Genomic DNA, 16,693 nt, shown 5'->3' with positions numbered 1-16,693 from the left:
CTGACGATGCTCCTTTTGATGCTGCACGTCATAAATGATGCGATTACATTTTTATGCAACTGTGCAAAAAAATTCTGCTTTGGAGCATTTCATTCTCCCTGTAACTGCATTTTTCTTTCAAGTGCATAGTTTTGGGGCTAGGGACGTTTCTGTGCTCCAATGTATGGACACCAATGCGGAGGAATGATATTCGGTTTTAAGTGACAATCTTAGAAAGGTGCCCCCTACTACGATGGTCTGCCATTTCCTTTTGGCCCTTCGGAAACAGATTACCACAATTACATGAAATATACAGGCCATTCGGCCCAACCAGTCCATGCCAGTGTTTATGCACCACAAGCCAAATTATGGGCAATTTCACATTTCAGTTCTCATTGGCAGAGAGACAGACAACCCTTTCACCCCATCAGCCTGGGTTGGATTTCAATCCCAGTCCCAGATGTAAAAACAAATGTTCTGAATGTCTTCAGTAAAATAGCAGAGTCAGGAATTTAAACAAACACATTGACAGTGCAGATTTGACACGCAGCCTCAATATTAAAACCCCCATAATGACGGGAGAGTCATGGTGGATTCAGAATTTTGAACAGGGAACAAGTTTCGAACCCGGCATGTACACATTGCTGTTATTACAGCAGTGGGTTTTGTGTTGTGAGTGTCCCAACATGAAAAGGCAGAAGCACTTTGTTCTCATATTTAAATCAGGCTTCCACAGTACAATTAGGAGCCTGGTTTAAATATAACTGCTGATGTGTGAGTTTTCCAGAGCTCAGGAAACCTGGCACTGTAAAAGGAGGTGGGAGCTGTGGGCCCCAGAAGATAAAGTGCTTTTTTCCAGCAGTCCTCGTGGGCCAGCAGGAGCTCCTCCCCTAGCCCCAAAAGGAAGCCTTCTGCCTCCCCCTGCTGATCCCGTCCTCTTTCCCCACCCCTCCCTCTGAAAATCGGCAGACCTTCCCACAACCCCGATCTCCTGGCCCCCTCTCGATTGCCAGGGATCATCCCCAAGGTGCTGCCTCTTGGTGCTAGATTTTTCCACCTGTCAATTTGGCCAGCTGCTGTCCAAGAAACGGAAGAAAAAAATAACAATGTGGTCCTGCCATTAGATTTGGCAGGACCTTCACATCCATGCCGGGTTTTTCCTGCACTGGCCCCACACCCTCCCAGTAAATATCAGGACAACTGTTGTTATTTCCTTATTACTGCTACTTGACACTAGTATCAAGGGTTAATTAAGAGAGAAATTGTTCCAAAATCATTCATTCTACTTACAGTTAGCAATTATCCTGTGACACTTGGAACATGTCTGATACTCAGCTGGCAGCCTACCTACCCCTTGAATATCAATGGTCTAAACAGACAACTCTAATCACAGTGGTGGGGAGTAAACGGTGATGATCATTCAGAGGGCAACTGTAACTGCCTGTACATTTCAGGTTGCAGGTTTATTTTTATCTTTAACCAAGTATGACTTTTAAATGGCTAGTGTGTGACATATGATTAACATGAAGGATATACACTAGATACAAGACCTTTACATATACAATAACATTGATGAGATAAGTACAATAATCTAATTGTGTTGAGACTTATCCAGGAGGTACTTTCTAATGGTTACATCTGAGAAGTACTGGCAGGAACATCGCATCATCCTATGTAGATCACAAAAGTAATGTTAAAGGATGTGAGCAAGTAAAATGATCTGATTTTAGGTGCTTTTACCCAACAAAACTTGCACTGACGGCAGCCATGGCATCAGGAACAACACTGCGCGATAAACAGGCAGTGAAGGCGATTATAGTCATGATGTGACAGACTCTGAGGACAGGGTTCCTGCAGTTATGGTTCTCTTCTTCTTTGGCCTCCTTGTCTCGAGAGACAATGGGTAAGCGCCTAGAGGTGGTCAGTGGTTTGTGAAGCAGCGCCTGGAGTGGCTATAAAGGCCAATTCTAGATTGACAGACTCTTCCACAGGAGCTGCAGATAAAATTGGTTGTCGGGGCTGTTACACAGTTGGCTCTCTCCTTGCGCTTCTGTCTTTTTTCCTGCTAACTGCTAAGTCTCTTCGACTCCCCACTCTTTAGCCCCGCCTTTGTGGTTATGGTTAATAAGAATAATTGCACCTAGCTTAGCGGATAAAACATTAGTCCTAATAAGCATGTCCCATTTTGTCAACCCTGCTGAGCCACCTTCTCATTACATCCTTCAATCCCTTCTCTCTCTCCAGGAACATGTCTAATTAGCCCTTCAGACCACATTAGCATCTGCTTCAATACACTTCCCAGGTAACTTAATCCACAAAAAAATTCACATTCGTAAGCATCATTCAGTTTCTCAGGATCTCCCAAAGCATTTTTACAGCTAATGAATTACCATCAAAGTGTTATCATTATTGTTATGCAGGTAAATGCTACAGTCAAGAGGCACAGCAAGGTCCCACAAGCAGTTAAGTGAGAAAAATGAAAAGCAATATAAACAGAAAATGCTGCAAATACTCAGCAGGTCTGGTAAGCATCTGCGGAGAGAAAACCATCAAGTGAAAGGTGATCTATTTTGGTAGTGCTGGTTGAGGGTTGCATGCTGGCCAGGACAAATCATGCCTTTAGATCTTGCACAATCGCCTAAACAGACAGAAATGACCTCGTTTAATGTCTCATCTGACATACAACAATGTAGCATTACCTCCTCTCTGCTCACTATCCAAGGCCCCAAACACTTCTTTCAGGTGAAGCAGCGATTTACTTGTACTTCTTTCAATTTAGTATACTGCATTCGCTCCTCACAACGCGATCTCCTCTACATTGAGGAGACCAAACGCAGATTGGGTCACCGCTTTGCTGAATACCTCCTCAATATTAGAAAGAGGTGTCAGCCAAGATTATCTGCTCAAGACCTAGAGTGGGGCTCGAACCTTCTCACACAGAAGCCAAGCTGCACTTAACCACGACCATTAACCTTTAGGGAAAATAAACGGTTCCCAGATTTCTCTTCTTACACCCAACTTCCTTCAAGTAAAAGGTGTTGCTAAGGGTACCCGCATGGGTCCTAGTAATGCCTGTCTTTTTGTGGGATTTGTCAAACATTCCTTGTTCCAGTCCTACTCAGGCCCCCTCCCCCAAATCTTTTTCCGGTACATTGATGACTGTATCGGTGCCGTTTCCTGCTGCTGCCCTGAACTGGAAAACTTCATCAACTTTGCTTCCAATTTCCACCCTTCTCTCACCTTTATATGGTCCATCTCCGACACATCCCTACCTCGACTTCTCTGTGTCCATCTCTGGGGATAGACTGTCCACTAATATTCATTATAAGCCCACCAACTCCCACAGCTACCTCAACTACACTTCTTCACACCCTGCATCCTGTCAGGACTCCATACCATTATCCCAGTTTCTCCTTCTCCGATGCATCTGTTCTGATGATGCAACCTTCCACAACAGCACCTCTGACATGTCTTCCTTTTTTCTCAACCGAGGATTCCCACCCAGTGTGGTTGACAAGGCCCTCAACTGCGTCCAGCTCATTTCCCACACTTCCGCCCTCACGCCTTCCCCTCCCTCCCAGAACCGCAACAGGGTTCCCCTTGTCCTCACTTTCCAACCCACCAACCTCCATATCCAAAGTATCATCCTCCACCATTTCCACCACCTCCAGCGTGATACCACCACCAAACGCATCTTCCCCTCACCTCCCCTGTCAGCATTCCGAGGGGGTTGTTCCCTCCGTGACACCCTGGTCCACTCTTCCATTACCCCTGACACCTTCTCATACAATCGCAGGAGGAGGTGTAATACTTGCCCTTTTACCTCCTCTCTGCTCACTATCCAAGGCCCCAAACACTTCTTTCAGGTGAAGCAGCGATTTACTTGTACTTCTTTCAATTTAGTATACTGCATTCGCTCCTCACAACGCGATCTCCTCTACATTGAGGAGACCAAATGCAGATTGGGTCACCGCTTTGCTGAATACCTCCGGTCAGTCCATAAGGATGACCCCGAGCTTCCAGTCACTTGCCATTTCAACACTCCCCCCTGCTCTCATGCCCACATATCTGTCTTTGGCCTGTTCCAGTGAACAACGCAAGCTTGAGCAGTAGCACCTGATCTTTCGATTCTGCACTCTACAGCCTTGTGGACTGAACATGGAGTTCAATAACTTCACAGCATGTCTGGTCTTTTTAAAAAAAAATTTAACCATGTGTCTGTTTTTCATGCAGTCAGAACTGCTTATTATTCCACTATTAACACACTCTCTAGACTAATGCTTTGTCTTTCACCACAAGCATTAACACACGCTTTGCCTTTGTCCCAGGACAGCTTTGTTACTTAATCTCCCTCTGCCCTATCAAACACCTTCCCCTTTGTTCTCTCCCCCACACCCCTCCCCTTCACTTGCTTAAAACCTAATTCTTTTCTAACCTTTGCCAGTTCTGATGAAAGGTCACAGACCTGAAATGTCAACTTTGTTTCTCTCTCCACAGATGCTGCCAGACCTGCTGTGTATTTCCAGCACTTTTGTTTTGTTTCAGATTTCCAGCATCTGCAGTATTTTGATTTTATTTCCGAATTTTGAGCTTGTGCCCCTGATGTTTAACCTCTTTGCCTTATAGTGAACAATAGCCTGGATCAACTTTGTCACTCTCCTTTATAATATCAATCACCAATTAGGTCACCAAAAGGGAAGTTTGAGGGTCAGTTTACTCCCTGAAGGTATCAGAAACAATCTACTCCAAGTCTCAGATTTAAGAGACAGCAAATTACTTGACAACAGATACAGCAATAAAATTCTGGCACCAATCACATCATGGAACACACTCCTCTCTGCAAACCTGGTGAAGTTGCAAGATATGAAAGCAGGTGACAAATCACCTTTCAGTGACAATACCCTTTCAAGCGCCTGCCTTGACTCAGTAGATAGCACTCTTCCCCAAGTCAGGTAGTTGTGGAGTCAAGTCCCACTCCAGAGATTTTAACAACAAACTGGGCCGAGACTCCAGCACAGTACTGAATGAGTGCTGCACTGTCAGAAGTGTCGTCTTTCAGATAAAACTTTAAACTGAGGTTCCATCTGCCCCTTTCAGTTGGACATAAATGATCGCATAGCTCTATTTCAAAGAAGAGCAGAGGCATTCTCCCCAGTGTCCTGGGCCAAAACGTTTTTAAATGATATTGGTTATCTGTCCACTATCATGTTGCTGTTTGTAGGAGCTTGCTGTGCGTAAATTGGCTGCCGTGCTTCCTACAACAGTGACTACATTTCAAAAGTACTTAATTGGTGGTAAAGCACTATGGGAGATCCAAAGCTCGTGAAAGGCGCTTTATAAATGGAAGTTTTGGAAATTCTTTCTTTAAGTGACTAGAAGTTTTAAAATATTTCTGATTTCCATCTCGGCCTGTTTCCCGCTTCCACTTAGTGAACCAGCTGATTTACAAAATGAAAATTATTTTCTTTGGTGCGGAGTTACATATTTACAGCAGAGAATCCCGCTCTTTGACAATCCATCCAATTAAAGTAACTTCAAAGCTGTGAGGCAGTAGGCAGGATAGTAAACAATCCTTTCACATCAGCGACCTGGGCTCAATCCATTCCTAATTGCTGAGATGGATGTCTTCACTCACTATTGGTTAAGCGAGTTCCAAGCAAAACAAGCTTAAGCATTCGCAGCCTAACTGTTTATGCAGTGTTCATAAAGTGCCACCAGTTGGCACTGAATATGCATCTTCACTCAAAGATCATAATATAGATTGTGTGAAGAATGGAAAATTTACTCTATTCCAGTAGTAAACATAAGATCATCATGAAACACAGAATACAAAAAGCCCACTAAGATTCATCGAGCTTGATCCTAACACAGATATTTGTGCAATCTACCCTGTCATGAATGCTAATGAATCTCCTCAGGGAAAGTCTCGCCTGATTCCCAAAGACAATTAAATGAAACTCTTCAACATCTATCAATCTCTACTCTTCAACCATGACACTTTCCCCTTTAACAGCTGACCTTTCAATCACCCTAGCAGTTCAGAATGATCTTGTTCTATGGCGTATTTAATCATGTCCATCCATCCTGATCTCTCTAACCTACAGTTCCATTTCTAGACAGATGTTTAGCCATTAATCAACACAATATTAACCTTTTTTTTTTATTCAGACATGCGATGTGGGCATATGCTAAGACAGCATTTTATTGCCCATCCGTAACTGCCCTTAAGGAGGTGGTGGTGAGCTGCCTTCTTGAACCGCTGCAGTCCATGTGGGGTGGGTACACCAACAGTGCTGTTAGGAAGGGAGCTCCAGGATTTTGACCCAGCAACAGTGAAGGAATGGCGATATAGTTCCAAGTCAGGATGGTGTGTGACTTGGAGGGGAACTTGCAGATGGTGGTGTTCCCATGCATCTGCTGCCCTTGTCCTTCTAGTTGGTAGAGGTCGTGGGTTTGGAAGGTGCTGCCTAAGGAGCCTTGGTGTGTTGCAGCAGTGCATCTTGTAGATGGTACACACTATTGCCACTGCGTGTTGGTGGTGGAGGGAGTGAATGTTTGTGGATGGGGTGCCAATCAAGCGGGCTGCTTTGTCCTGGATGGTGTCGAGCTGCACTCATCCAGGCAAGTAGAGAGTATTCCATCGCACTCCTGCCTTGTGCCTTGTAGATGGTGGACAGGCTTTGGGGAGTCAGGAGGAGAGATATGCGACGCAGAATTCCGAGCCTTTGACCTGTTCTTGTAGCCACAGTCTTTATATGGCTACTCCAATTCAGTTTCTGGTCAATGGTAACCCACATGATGTTGAACTGCTTGAACTGGATGTCTGTTACTCATATCCAATTCTAATCTGCAGTTCCCCTCCACTTTGTTCCTCTTGTTCTGCCTGGGATGCTCTTTTGAGTTAAGCTATACAGTTAGAGCAGAAAATGGGGACTGTATGCACCTCATCTGGGTTTGCTCGGTACCTGCTAGTGGATGCCCCAAATGAAAGTGATGCAGTATTGATCCACCTTAGCTTGATAAGCTCAACAATATGGAAGAATCCCAACTACAACACTTGATCCATTTGGACAGTGTTTCAACACATGAAAAATAAGCTGCACCAGTGAAGTACAGTCCCCACATCTTGTACCCACTGTTTCAATACAACAAGGTCATGTGTCTATCTCTCAGTTGTGTCTAGGCCCTTCTTCACCTTGGTATTATCTTTTTTTTTTACTTCTATAGAATAACTGATTGAAAGCTCCTAATATTTGATTGCAAATTTACTTCAACAGCCTTCAGTCTGACTTGTGTTCTACAAACCAAGCATCATACAGTAACTGCAAACAAGTCTTGCTAACACTGATCTTTCAGCAGTAACATCATCTAAATAATAACTGGCGAGTTAACTAATATATGTCAGTTATATACTTCCCATTGCTAACTATTATATGTTAAACTTCCTTGTCCAAACACAAAAACTAACCACAAATATGGGTTTTCTACATGGATGTGGTAGCCTGTAGAAGAGGTTAGAACCTTCCTGTGCTAGGCCCGAGGAGGCTATTCCTCTATTTACAATATCCACTGGTATTTTCATCTGATGTTCTCATGTAAACTTATTCAGCTTTGAAACATAATGCCCCACAACTTTGCTCTTTCAGCTGCCCACTCCCCCTTCAGCCAAAAGGGCAAGATGAACTGAACTGCACTCTTCTTTGCGATTGGCTGAAACAAGACAGAACCAGGAAAAGGCCAATTGGCCCATCAAGTCCACCTCATGCTGACTTGCTGCAGCCTACACACACCATCAGCCCCCCCAACCCACCTCACAATCATGCATAATCCAAAATTTCTCTCTGATCCCCAAAGGCAATCAAGCAAGTTCCAGGAGACTCCAGGGACCGATATCACTAATCCCCAAGAACCCACATAGCTTCCACAACTCGAGATGTTCTCCAGCTCCTTTTTGAAAGCCTGCAACTCATCCACACTCACCGCATGTACCAGAAACTTATTCCAGAGGTTGACAAAAATATGTAAGTACATCCTGCGATCTAAACTAAAAACTGAATGAAGTGGGCAGGAGTTATGGACTGCGTTCGAGTTTGGCATTCAAACTCAAGCCCTCTACTTGGACGTCGTAAGATGGAAAAGAATCTTGTGATAAAAGATTATTTTTTCACTCCTTGTAGTAACATTCTGTTAAAAAATGCAGTCTACATCTCTTTGACTCACAAGTAGTTGATTCTGACAATATTTATCTAACATGCTAGTCTCCTTTGGCCTGTCATTAACTTTGCCCTTCAAAAAAATACTTCCTTACCATACCTATTTCAATCACTTTGGTATTATTAGTTTAGTTTAGTTTAGAGATACAGCACTGAAACAGGCCCTTCGGCCCACCGAGTCTGTGCCGACCATCAACCACCCATTTATACTAATCCTACACAAATTCCATATTCCTACCACATCCCCGCCCGTCCCTATATTTCCCTACCACCTACCTATACTAGGGGCAATTTATAATGGCCAATTTACCTATCAACCTGCAAGTCTTTTGGCATGTGGGAGGAAACCGGAGCACCCGGAGGAAACCCACGCAGACACAGGGAGAACTTGCAAACTCCACACAGGCAGTACCCAGAATTGAACCCAGGTTGCTGGAGCTGTGAGACTGCGGTGCTAACCACTGCGTCACTGTGCATCATAGTGCTCAGCCTTCCACAGCTCCCCACCCCCACCCCACAACCCCACCGCACACACACAAATACACACTTGAGCTCATACCTGATATATGAACACAATATGTAACATGATAGCACATGGAGGACATGAATCTACTGGGCATTAAAAAAAAAAGGTTAGACTGCCTACAGCACTTTCCACAGCCTCAACACCTCCCAAAGTGACTGAGTACTTTTGAAGTGTAGTCAGGGAGGCAATGTGTTCTGCTCAATGCAAGATCCCACAAACAGCAACATGATAATGACCAGAGAATTTGGTCTTAGGTCTAGGTAAACAATAAATTTTGGCCAGGGCACTGGTGAAAATTCCCCTGCCCTGCTTTGCAATTCCAGAGAGGGAAGACAGGACCTCGGTTTAATGCTTTATTTGAAAGACAGCACCTCGGACAGTGCAGTACTCCTCAGTGCTGCATTGGATTTCAGCCTAAACTTTATGCCCAACTCTCCCGAATGGGACTTGAACCCACGATCTTCCGACTCAGGTGAAAGAATGCTACCTGATGAGTATTGGAATTATTACCATGTACTGCAGAGGTCGCTGCAAACTCTCACCCCATGTCAATCTGGTAGGGTAGACTCCTGCCAGGAACAGTTGATGTTGAACCAGAAACATTCACCCAATATTACTTCAATACGGTCCAAGGGCGACTTCCCCTCACACTTCTGTCTCCTTGCATACTTACTGCCCTGAGCCTCCAATCAAGACCTTTGTGGGTACTCAATATTGATGGAACTGGGGTTCAGTGCTATTCCCACGAGCCTACAGCTCAATGGGAATTGTTTTCCCTATTCCTGGATGCCAATCCTGGGCCTGCACAATGGTGTGGGAGCTGTCTCTCAATACTCTGTGCTGCAGCAATCCTGAAAGATGCCCTGTCCAAGCCAAAAAGAAAGTGCCATGTGATTGATTTTCAACCCAGTCAGGATAGATCCACGTGAATTACCCAGTGCACAGAAATGTCGCAGCATTCTTCAATCAAAGGGTGCTGCTTGGCAGAGTTATGTTATTTTATTAAAATCTAAATATTAAAGAAATGATGTGCATAAAGAGGCAGTAAAAGATTACAGCTTGAATCTGCCCTTGTAGTACGTATGTGACCACAAGATGAATTAATTACATTCAAACCTTAATACTCACAACCAGTAACTGTACTTTTCAGCTTAGTCCTTTGGTGTGTGGTTAGGAATTTCACTGTCCTCAAACCCCCTCCCGCATAATTTCAATGTGCAGAGGTTAAATATATAACATACAATTTAGTGGCTAGTACCGGCACATGTTCTGGAAGAACAGTCCAAGCACTGATAGTGAACTTTCCAGCAACTTTCACCTGTGCAACAGAATGCCAAGACCCCCTGCTGTCTGCAGAGCATACGAATTATTGGCATTTCACACTCAGAAAAGTAAGTTGTGTAACTCACAGCCATGCACACTGTGCACTGTCACAGTCCCATGGTGTGTTCCTGAGAGGTGACTGGCTGCAACACATTAAACTCCACAGGGCCACCTCAGCACAAATTGACACGTTTATTATTAGTCCTATGTGGTTCCAAGCTGCCGAGCTCTGCAGTGCAATCTGCGCTTCAATTACAGCTCAATGTCACATGCTCAGAATCTACCAGTCTTCTGCTATCTATCTAGTCTGATCTACACATTGAGCTTTTTAACACATGAAACAATAGAGATGCACAAGTTGAGGATATCTATTGATATATTTATATATCCATCATTAGATGTTGCCCGAGGCCTACAGATTATCTCTCAATAACTTTTGATGACTTTAATCCTTCTGCAAAGTAGCACTATGAGCTGCTGGCACAACAATTAAATGACAGAAAGCAAAAATCACATTTTAAAACTAAAGTGCCTTTATAACAATTGGATCTCTGTGATCAAGGGTAGTTATAAGAACATAAAAATGCATGGACCAAAAAAAGGCCAAGCAACTTGTTAAGCCTGTACCTTCCACACACCATTTGCAACTTAGCCCATTAAGGATGATTTTACACTGCTCATTAAATCTCTCAAAGAAAGTTTTACTTTTTCCCCCCCCCAAGGGAAATTTCTGCACAGATACACCCTGATCCCTAACTTAATCAAAGATGTCACTCTGGATCAAGAAAAAGTAGGTGGTGTTGGAAATATATAGAGCAGGCTCATCAGTATCAAAAAAGGGGCAAAATGGGTTAAAATCTTAACTCAAAAACATCGCCTGTCTTGTCTCCTTCCATGGCACCAGCTGCATAGTTCAAGCAGTTTTTTCTTGTTACTGCCCCTCATTCTGCTGGTATTATTATTTGAATCCCTAGGTTGGATCATTATCTTGTAATCACTTCTAGTACAATTTTTTTTCATATTTATTCATTCATGGGATGTGGGCATCACTGGCAAGGTCAGCATTTATTGACCATCGCTAATTGTCCACGAGAAGGAACTGCATTCAGTTCATGTGGCAACCCCACAGTGTTAGCATGTTTTGGATACAACTGAATGGCTTACTAGGCCATTTCAGAGGTCAGTTAAGAAGCAACTATATTACTGTGGGTCTGGAGTCACATATTGGCCAGACCGGGTACATACGGCAAGTTTCCCTCCGTAAAGGTCATTAGTGAACCAGTTGCGTTTTCACAACAATCCGGTAGTATCACGGTCATCATTGCTAATTATTCTCTCATGAGAAAGAACTTGCCTTTATATCGCGCTTTTACAATCGCAGGACATCCCAAAGAACTGTCACTGTTTTTTGTACTGGTAACAGTGGCGCAGTGGTTAGCACTGCAGCCTCACAGCTCCAGGGACCCGGGTTCGATTCTGGGTACTGCCTGTGCGGAGTTTGCAAGTTCTCCCTGTGTCTGCGTGGGTTTCCTCCGGGTGCTCCGGTTTCCTCCCACATGCCAAAGACCTGCAGGTTGATAGGTTAATTGGCCATTATAAATTGCCCCTAGTATAGGTAGGTGGTAGGGAAATATATAGGGATAGGTGGGGATGTGATAGGAATACAGGATTAGTGTAGGATTAGTATAAATGGGTGGTTGATGGTCGGCACAGACTCGGTGGGCCGAAGGGCCTGTTTAAGTGCTGTATCTCTAAACTAAACTAAATGTAGCAGCCAATTTGCATATAGCACGCTCCCACAAACAGCAAAGGAGATAAGTGACCAGTTAATCTATTTTAGTTGTTGTATACATGATCCTCTCTCCACTACTTGCCCTCTGCAAGGAGTTTACTCAGTTCAGTTCAGGTTTTATCCTTTTCCCAACCAAGTGTGAAATTGAAAGCTGTGACAATTATTTGCTGCTTATCTTACAGGCTGTGCCAAGCCACAGTGAAGTGTTCTGATGCTGCAACAGCACCAGCTCCACACATCCCACCGGATGAAGTGGAGAGTCAGCATGCCAGCCTAACCTGGCAGAAGTGATTTATGAGGATGAGGATGATAGGTGCTGTTATTTGTTGTTGTAGTCATATACCTAAAACAGTGGTTTTCAAAATATTTGTGAGGAGGACCCCCTGTAAGTACAGAGACACTCCCAAGGACTCCCAGCCAAAGAAGTACCTTTGAAACATAGCTGCTGTTGTAGAGAAATGCTCCAGGTCAAACATCTTAAAGGCATTCATTAAAGAACCCAGGATATGGGGCCCTTTTCTTTATCAAGTCTGTAAGAAGAGGTAGGCACTGGCAGAGGCAGGCACTGGCAGAGAGAGATAGGCACTGGCAATGCCATTGGGATACAAGGTGTTTGTATATCACTAATTGCATCTGCTGCAGCAAAGTTTTTAAACTAACAAGAATGCAAGAAAAAAAGGAAAGACAATGCACTGCAGTGGTTACACATTTAGAGAGAAAGGAAGTTGGTGTTCTCAGTCATTGCAGGAACTCCCTAAGATGGTGACACTGCCCTATTCAATAGTAGAAATAGATTGCTTTCATACACACTAAGTGGGCTGACATGCTGGATTCCCACACAATTAGAGACAGTGGGCAGGTACAGAGTGAGCACCCCTCCACAGTGAAGGCAGGAAAGTGTGAATTAACTAAGACTAGACGCCCTAGCAGCTGCTCTAAGACCAGAACAGATTAAACTGTAAAAGCAGGGCCTGTCAGCATTCTGAGTCAGGGAACGGTAGATAGTGCATGGGAAAGGCTACGCGAAGAGTGAAAATAGAAACAAACTTATACTTTCTAGCCTACTTTGGTCACTGTGTTTCTTTTGGGATAACAGAGAGTTACAATAGCTGAAAGTCAAATGCTTTAATTACCTCCAATGCTAGAGTGAAACCTTAATTTTCAGTTACTCCCGACTTTTAGTAAATCGCACTGTAAGGACATGATAGTGTCAGCACAAACTTTAAAATCAATCATTCCCACTGCTGTTACTAAGCACCATGGTTAGCGTGCAGAACTCTCTCAGGAATTCGTATCTGCTGTCAGTGGGAACTTGTGTGCAAGTCGGCTGCTGCATTTGTCTAAAGAACAGGCGAACACTCTTCAAAAGTGAAGAGTGAAGCACTTTCGGTCATCCTGGGGAGATGAAAGGCACTGTATAAATGCAAGGCCTCCTTAATGGATAGTGGGTAATGCTGAGTAAATATTACTTGTTGAACCAGGGCTGCTGACTGGAGCTAACATTAAACTATGGGAAATCTGTGCCTTGGCCTAAGGTTTCTGTGTATTGACTGCAGTCACCAGAGTCTAAGTTGTCATCCATCCGTCCTTGCTACAGTTGCCTTGACTGCATCCTAATATCACGCCATTCGTACAATGTAACCAAAAAAAGCTTATGCTGCATTTGATCTTAACACCGTATTATGTCACATCAATAACCATTAGTAATGATTTGTTCCCTGACAAGGTCATTGCTTTAGATTTTAAACAAATGCACAATTACCTGCAGGCATTCTCAATGTGTACAGGTGCATACTGTGACCATGTAAACTGGACGCAAAAAATGCCACTGCCTGTGGCAAAAGTATTAATATCCTGCTTCCCACCAACCGTTGCCCTGACATGGGCACCATAAAGCCTCTTAATATCTAACGGCTAGCAAACTGTGAAAAAAATCTTCAATGCGTTCGAGTAGAATCCACTAGGACTTTGCTGACAGGATAAATATGAGAGAGAAGTCTTTCAGCTGATGAACAACTTGAGAGAATTTAATCAGTGATACAGTCAGCATCTGATAATTCAATTAGTTTTTCACCAATAAAATTTTATCACTGAATAATTTGAATCAGGCATTGTAAACAAGGCAGCTAATTGGAAATTCAGTGCTTTAAAAAATTGATAATTTAAATTAAAAAGGGGCAGAGTGTGTGTCAACAAATAGTCACGAGAGCAATTATTTTTCTTTCCGCTTTGGGCTATTTCACCACAGTGGCACTCCAACTCATGCCTATACATTAATCGCAAGTTACAGACAGAGCTTAGACAATTCAGCAATGAGCCCTTTGAGCAGTGGATCTATTTACTGAAATGGGTTTGTGTCTCAATTATGATCACTGCAAATGCACTGTGTCAGACAGAGCATGGAACTCATTATCCTGGAGGTAAATATCTCAGTCAATCTAGTAAAGCGCACTACCGTCCAAGAAATGACTACCAGAACGACTGCAAGAACTGCTTAACTTGGTTTCCGTCTTTTGATCTTTCCCACCCTTGTGACTACAGAATGCTCTTTAGATTGTGTTTGACTGATCTTAAACACTATCACAGTATTTAAGTGGGCCGGGTAGTTGGGGCAAGATTTGATTAGCAGCACGTGTCACTTAAACAGGAGCAGATTTGGATTCCATGTGCAGCAATGGGAAAATTAATTTACTGAAAAATGCTGACTTCTATTTACAAAAGCAGAGGCTGTTCTAAGACCCTGGTATATTGTTTACATTTACAGGCCTCTTGTGGATACTGTAATTAAGCAATTAGCATTGGCAAGGACTCAGGTGGAGGCATTAACTGTATAAACACTAAACAGTGTCACTTGAACACACTAGACTTCACACAAACTCAGGGAGGGGACATTTTCCAGCTTAAAAATGTTCCGACATACTGGAGTTTTGAACAGAGGTCAACAGGTGTACCATTCAGACATGGGCTTCGGGTTAATGCCCAAGTGTCCAACATATGCCTATCATTTCTTGGATTACAGATCACTTTACATTTCACTGAAGACTGCACTGGTAGAGGTCATAAGATCAAAGAGGGGTGGTGTCTACATCTATCACACAGTGGGTTCAGGTCTCATTCACCTTTCCCCTTAAAGTACACGTAAAAGTATGGGATACATTTTCCCCATGGTTTCTCATCTTTTTTACACCACTTCTCCCCTCCTCGGGTGTGTGTTGTGTACGGTTGCCAACTCTGGTTGGATGTGTTCCTGGAGGTTTCTCATGACCCACCTCCAACTGCCTCACCCTGCTGAATAGCTCCCCACCATTTCCAACATCCTAATAACTAAGAAACAAAACTGTTCACAGAAAACGAGGGAAACAGACCATTTTTAACTCCCCCATGTGATATTTCCCGGATTTGCTCGCAACAGTGTCTGGAGATTAATTTTTCAATCTTGAAGGGTTGGCAACCCTAGTGTATGGTGTGTGTGTGTGTGTATGTTGTACTCACCAGCACGTGTGAGAATCTTTCCTCCAGCTCCCCCTCGTTAACCGGCATAGGCTGCTTGGGGACAGTCGCCTGCTGGGTCCTTATCTCCTTCCCTGGGGACACTTCCATTCCCCCGGCTGCATTCCCCATTCTGGAGCCGGCAAAGTGCTTCAACACGTTAAACTTCACACTATCCAGGATTGACCAGCGGGTGACAGTCCGTATTAAAAAGAATATATATATAGAGAGAGATATTCAAACAAAGAAAAGCCACACACACACATACATACACACACTCACAGACCAAAAATAAAATCCTTTAAGAAAGAGGTGGTGGGGAGACAGTTTCCACTCTCTGCCCTGCGAGTCCTGCCCACTGATTCCGGATTATTTCCCAGCCAGTAAAATCCATTGCTGAACCTTCACATCTGGATGAGAAGTCCCAAGCAGCAGCATGAGTTGACAGCTCCGGAGTGTCCCCCTTGTATCCACAGGAGGAGAAATGGCAGTGTAGTTCTGGTACAGACAGAGAGAGAGAGAGAGGAAGTCAGGCTCACAATGAAGCAGCAGCACAGTTACAAAATAGCAGCAGTGACAGCTTGGGGCTTTCCTGTTCAGCACAGACTCTCCCTCTCTCTGTCCTGCTGCGGTTGCATTGAGCTTGTCCCCTGGATTGCGGATACTCTGCGGATCCCTGGGGAAGTGGGGGCTGGAGGAGTTTAATAATCTATATTGCTTTTGCATTAGCCCCCAAGCTGCAGGCACTATGCGGATCCGCTCTTTTGGTTGCATTTAACTCCCCCCTCCCCAAGCTGATCGGCTGCACTGGCTGCATTTAGTGAAGGTAATCCCCCTCTCCTCCCCTTGCTGACCCCCGGGCTTTGCTCCTGCTTATTGCTCTATCGCTCCCCGAGGTTGCAGACTCCCAGTTGCCTCTATTGCAAAGCTTGGCTCCGGGGTTGCAGCCTGTCTTCCTGCCGCTCCAGGCTGGCTCCAGTCCGGGCTGTGTACAAGGAGCTCTCGGTGCTGCTGAATCCATTGCCCAGGAGCCGCCAGCCACCTGCCGGAGCTCCCAGCCTCAGCAACACTGGCTGTGGAGGCAGGAACGCCCGCATGGTCCTAGTGCCCCCACACAACTCAACACCTGCTCCAGTTGGAAATGACAGCGAAACAAAAGCCATTCCCCACCGCTCTGCTGAGGGTGGGTTGAGCCCCCTGCATCAAGCTGGGGCAACAAAGTATTCTACCAATTAGCTCCCTCCCTTCTACTGAATTCAAGAGCTTACTTACCTTCCACGAGTAGCCCTCTCACCTTTGAGGCACAAGGCTGTAGGTGCAACTCCCATTGCACTGAGTCCAGATTGACACTTCATTATAGTATTGACTACC

At 44.3% G+C, this 16,693-nt stretch overlaps 1 protein-coding gene across 2 annotated transcripts in view; it reads right to left on the bottom strand.

Annotated features, from left to right (window-relative positions):
- Positions 1 to 16,380, bottom strand: part of LOC137348062 (formin-like protein 1) — a 249,717-nt gene extending 233,337 nt beyond the window's left edge. Inside the window, exons 1-2 of one of the 2 annotated variants that reach the window (XM_068013188.1) lie at positions 16,238 to 16,380; positions 15,326 to 15,820 (exon numbers count right to left, since the gene is read on the bottom strand). In XM_068013188.1, the coding sequence (XP_067869289.1) occupies positions 15,326 to 15,454 (129 nt within the window). In that variant the 5' untranslated portion in view covers positions 15,455 to 15,820; positions 16,238 to 16,380. Of the gene's footprint in view, positions 1 to 15,325; positions 16,128 to 16,237 lie in introns of those variants that run through there. The other variant, XM_068013187.1, reaches the window with a different exon arrangement.
- Positions 16,381 to 16,693: the final 313 nt, after the last annotated feature.

This window comes from Heterodontus francisci, chromosome 33 (assembly GCF_036365525.1).
Source record: "Heterodontus francisci isolate sHetFra1 chromosome 33, sHetFra1.hap1, whole genome shotgun sequence".
Classification (NCBI taxonomy): domain Eukaryota; kingdom Metazoa; phylum Chordata; class Chondrichthyes; order Heterodontiformes; family Heterodontidae; genus Heterodontus; species Heterodontus francisci.
The sequence above is the reverse complement of the archived record's forward strand: the minus strand, read 5'-3'. Positions and strand labels throughout refer to the sequence as shown.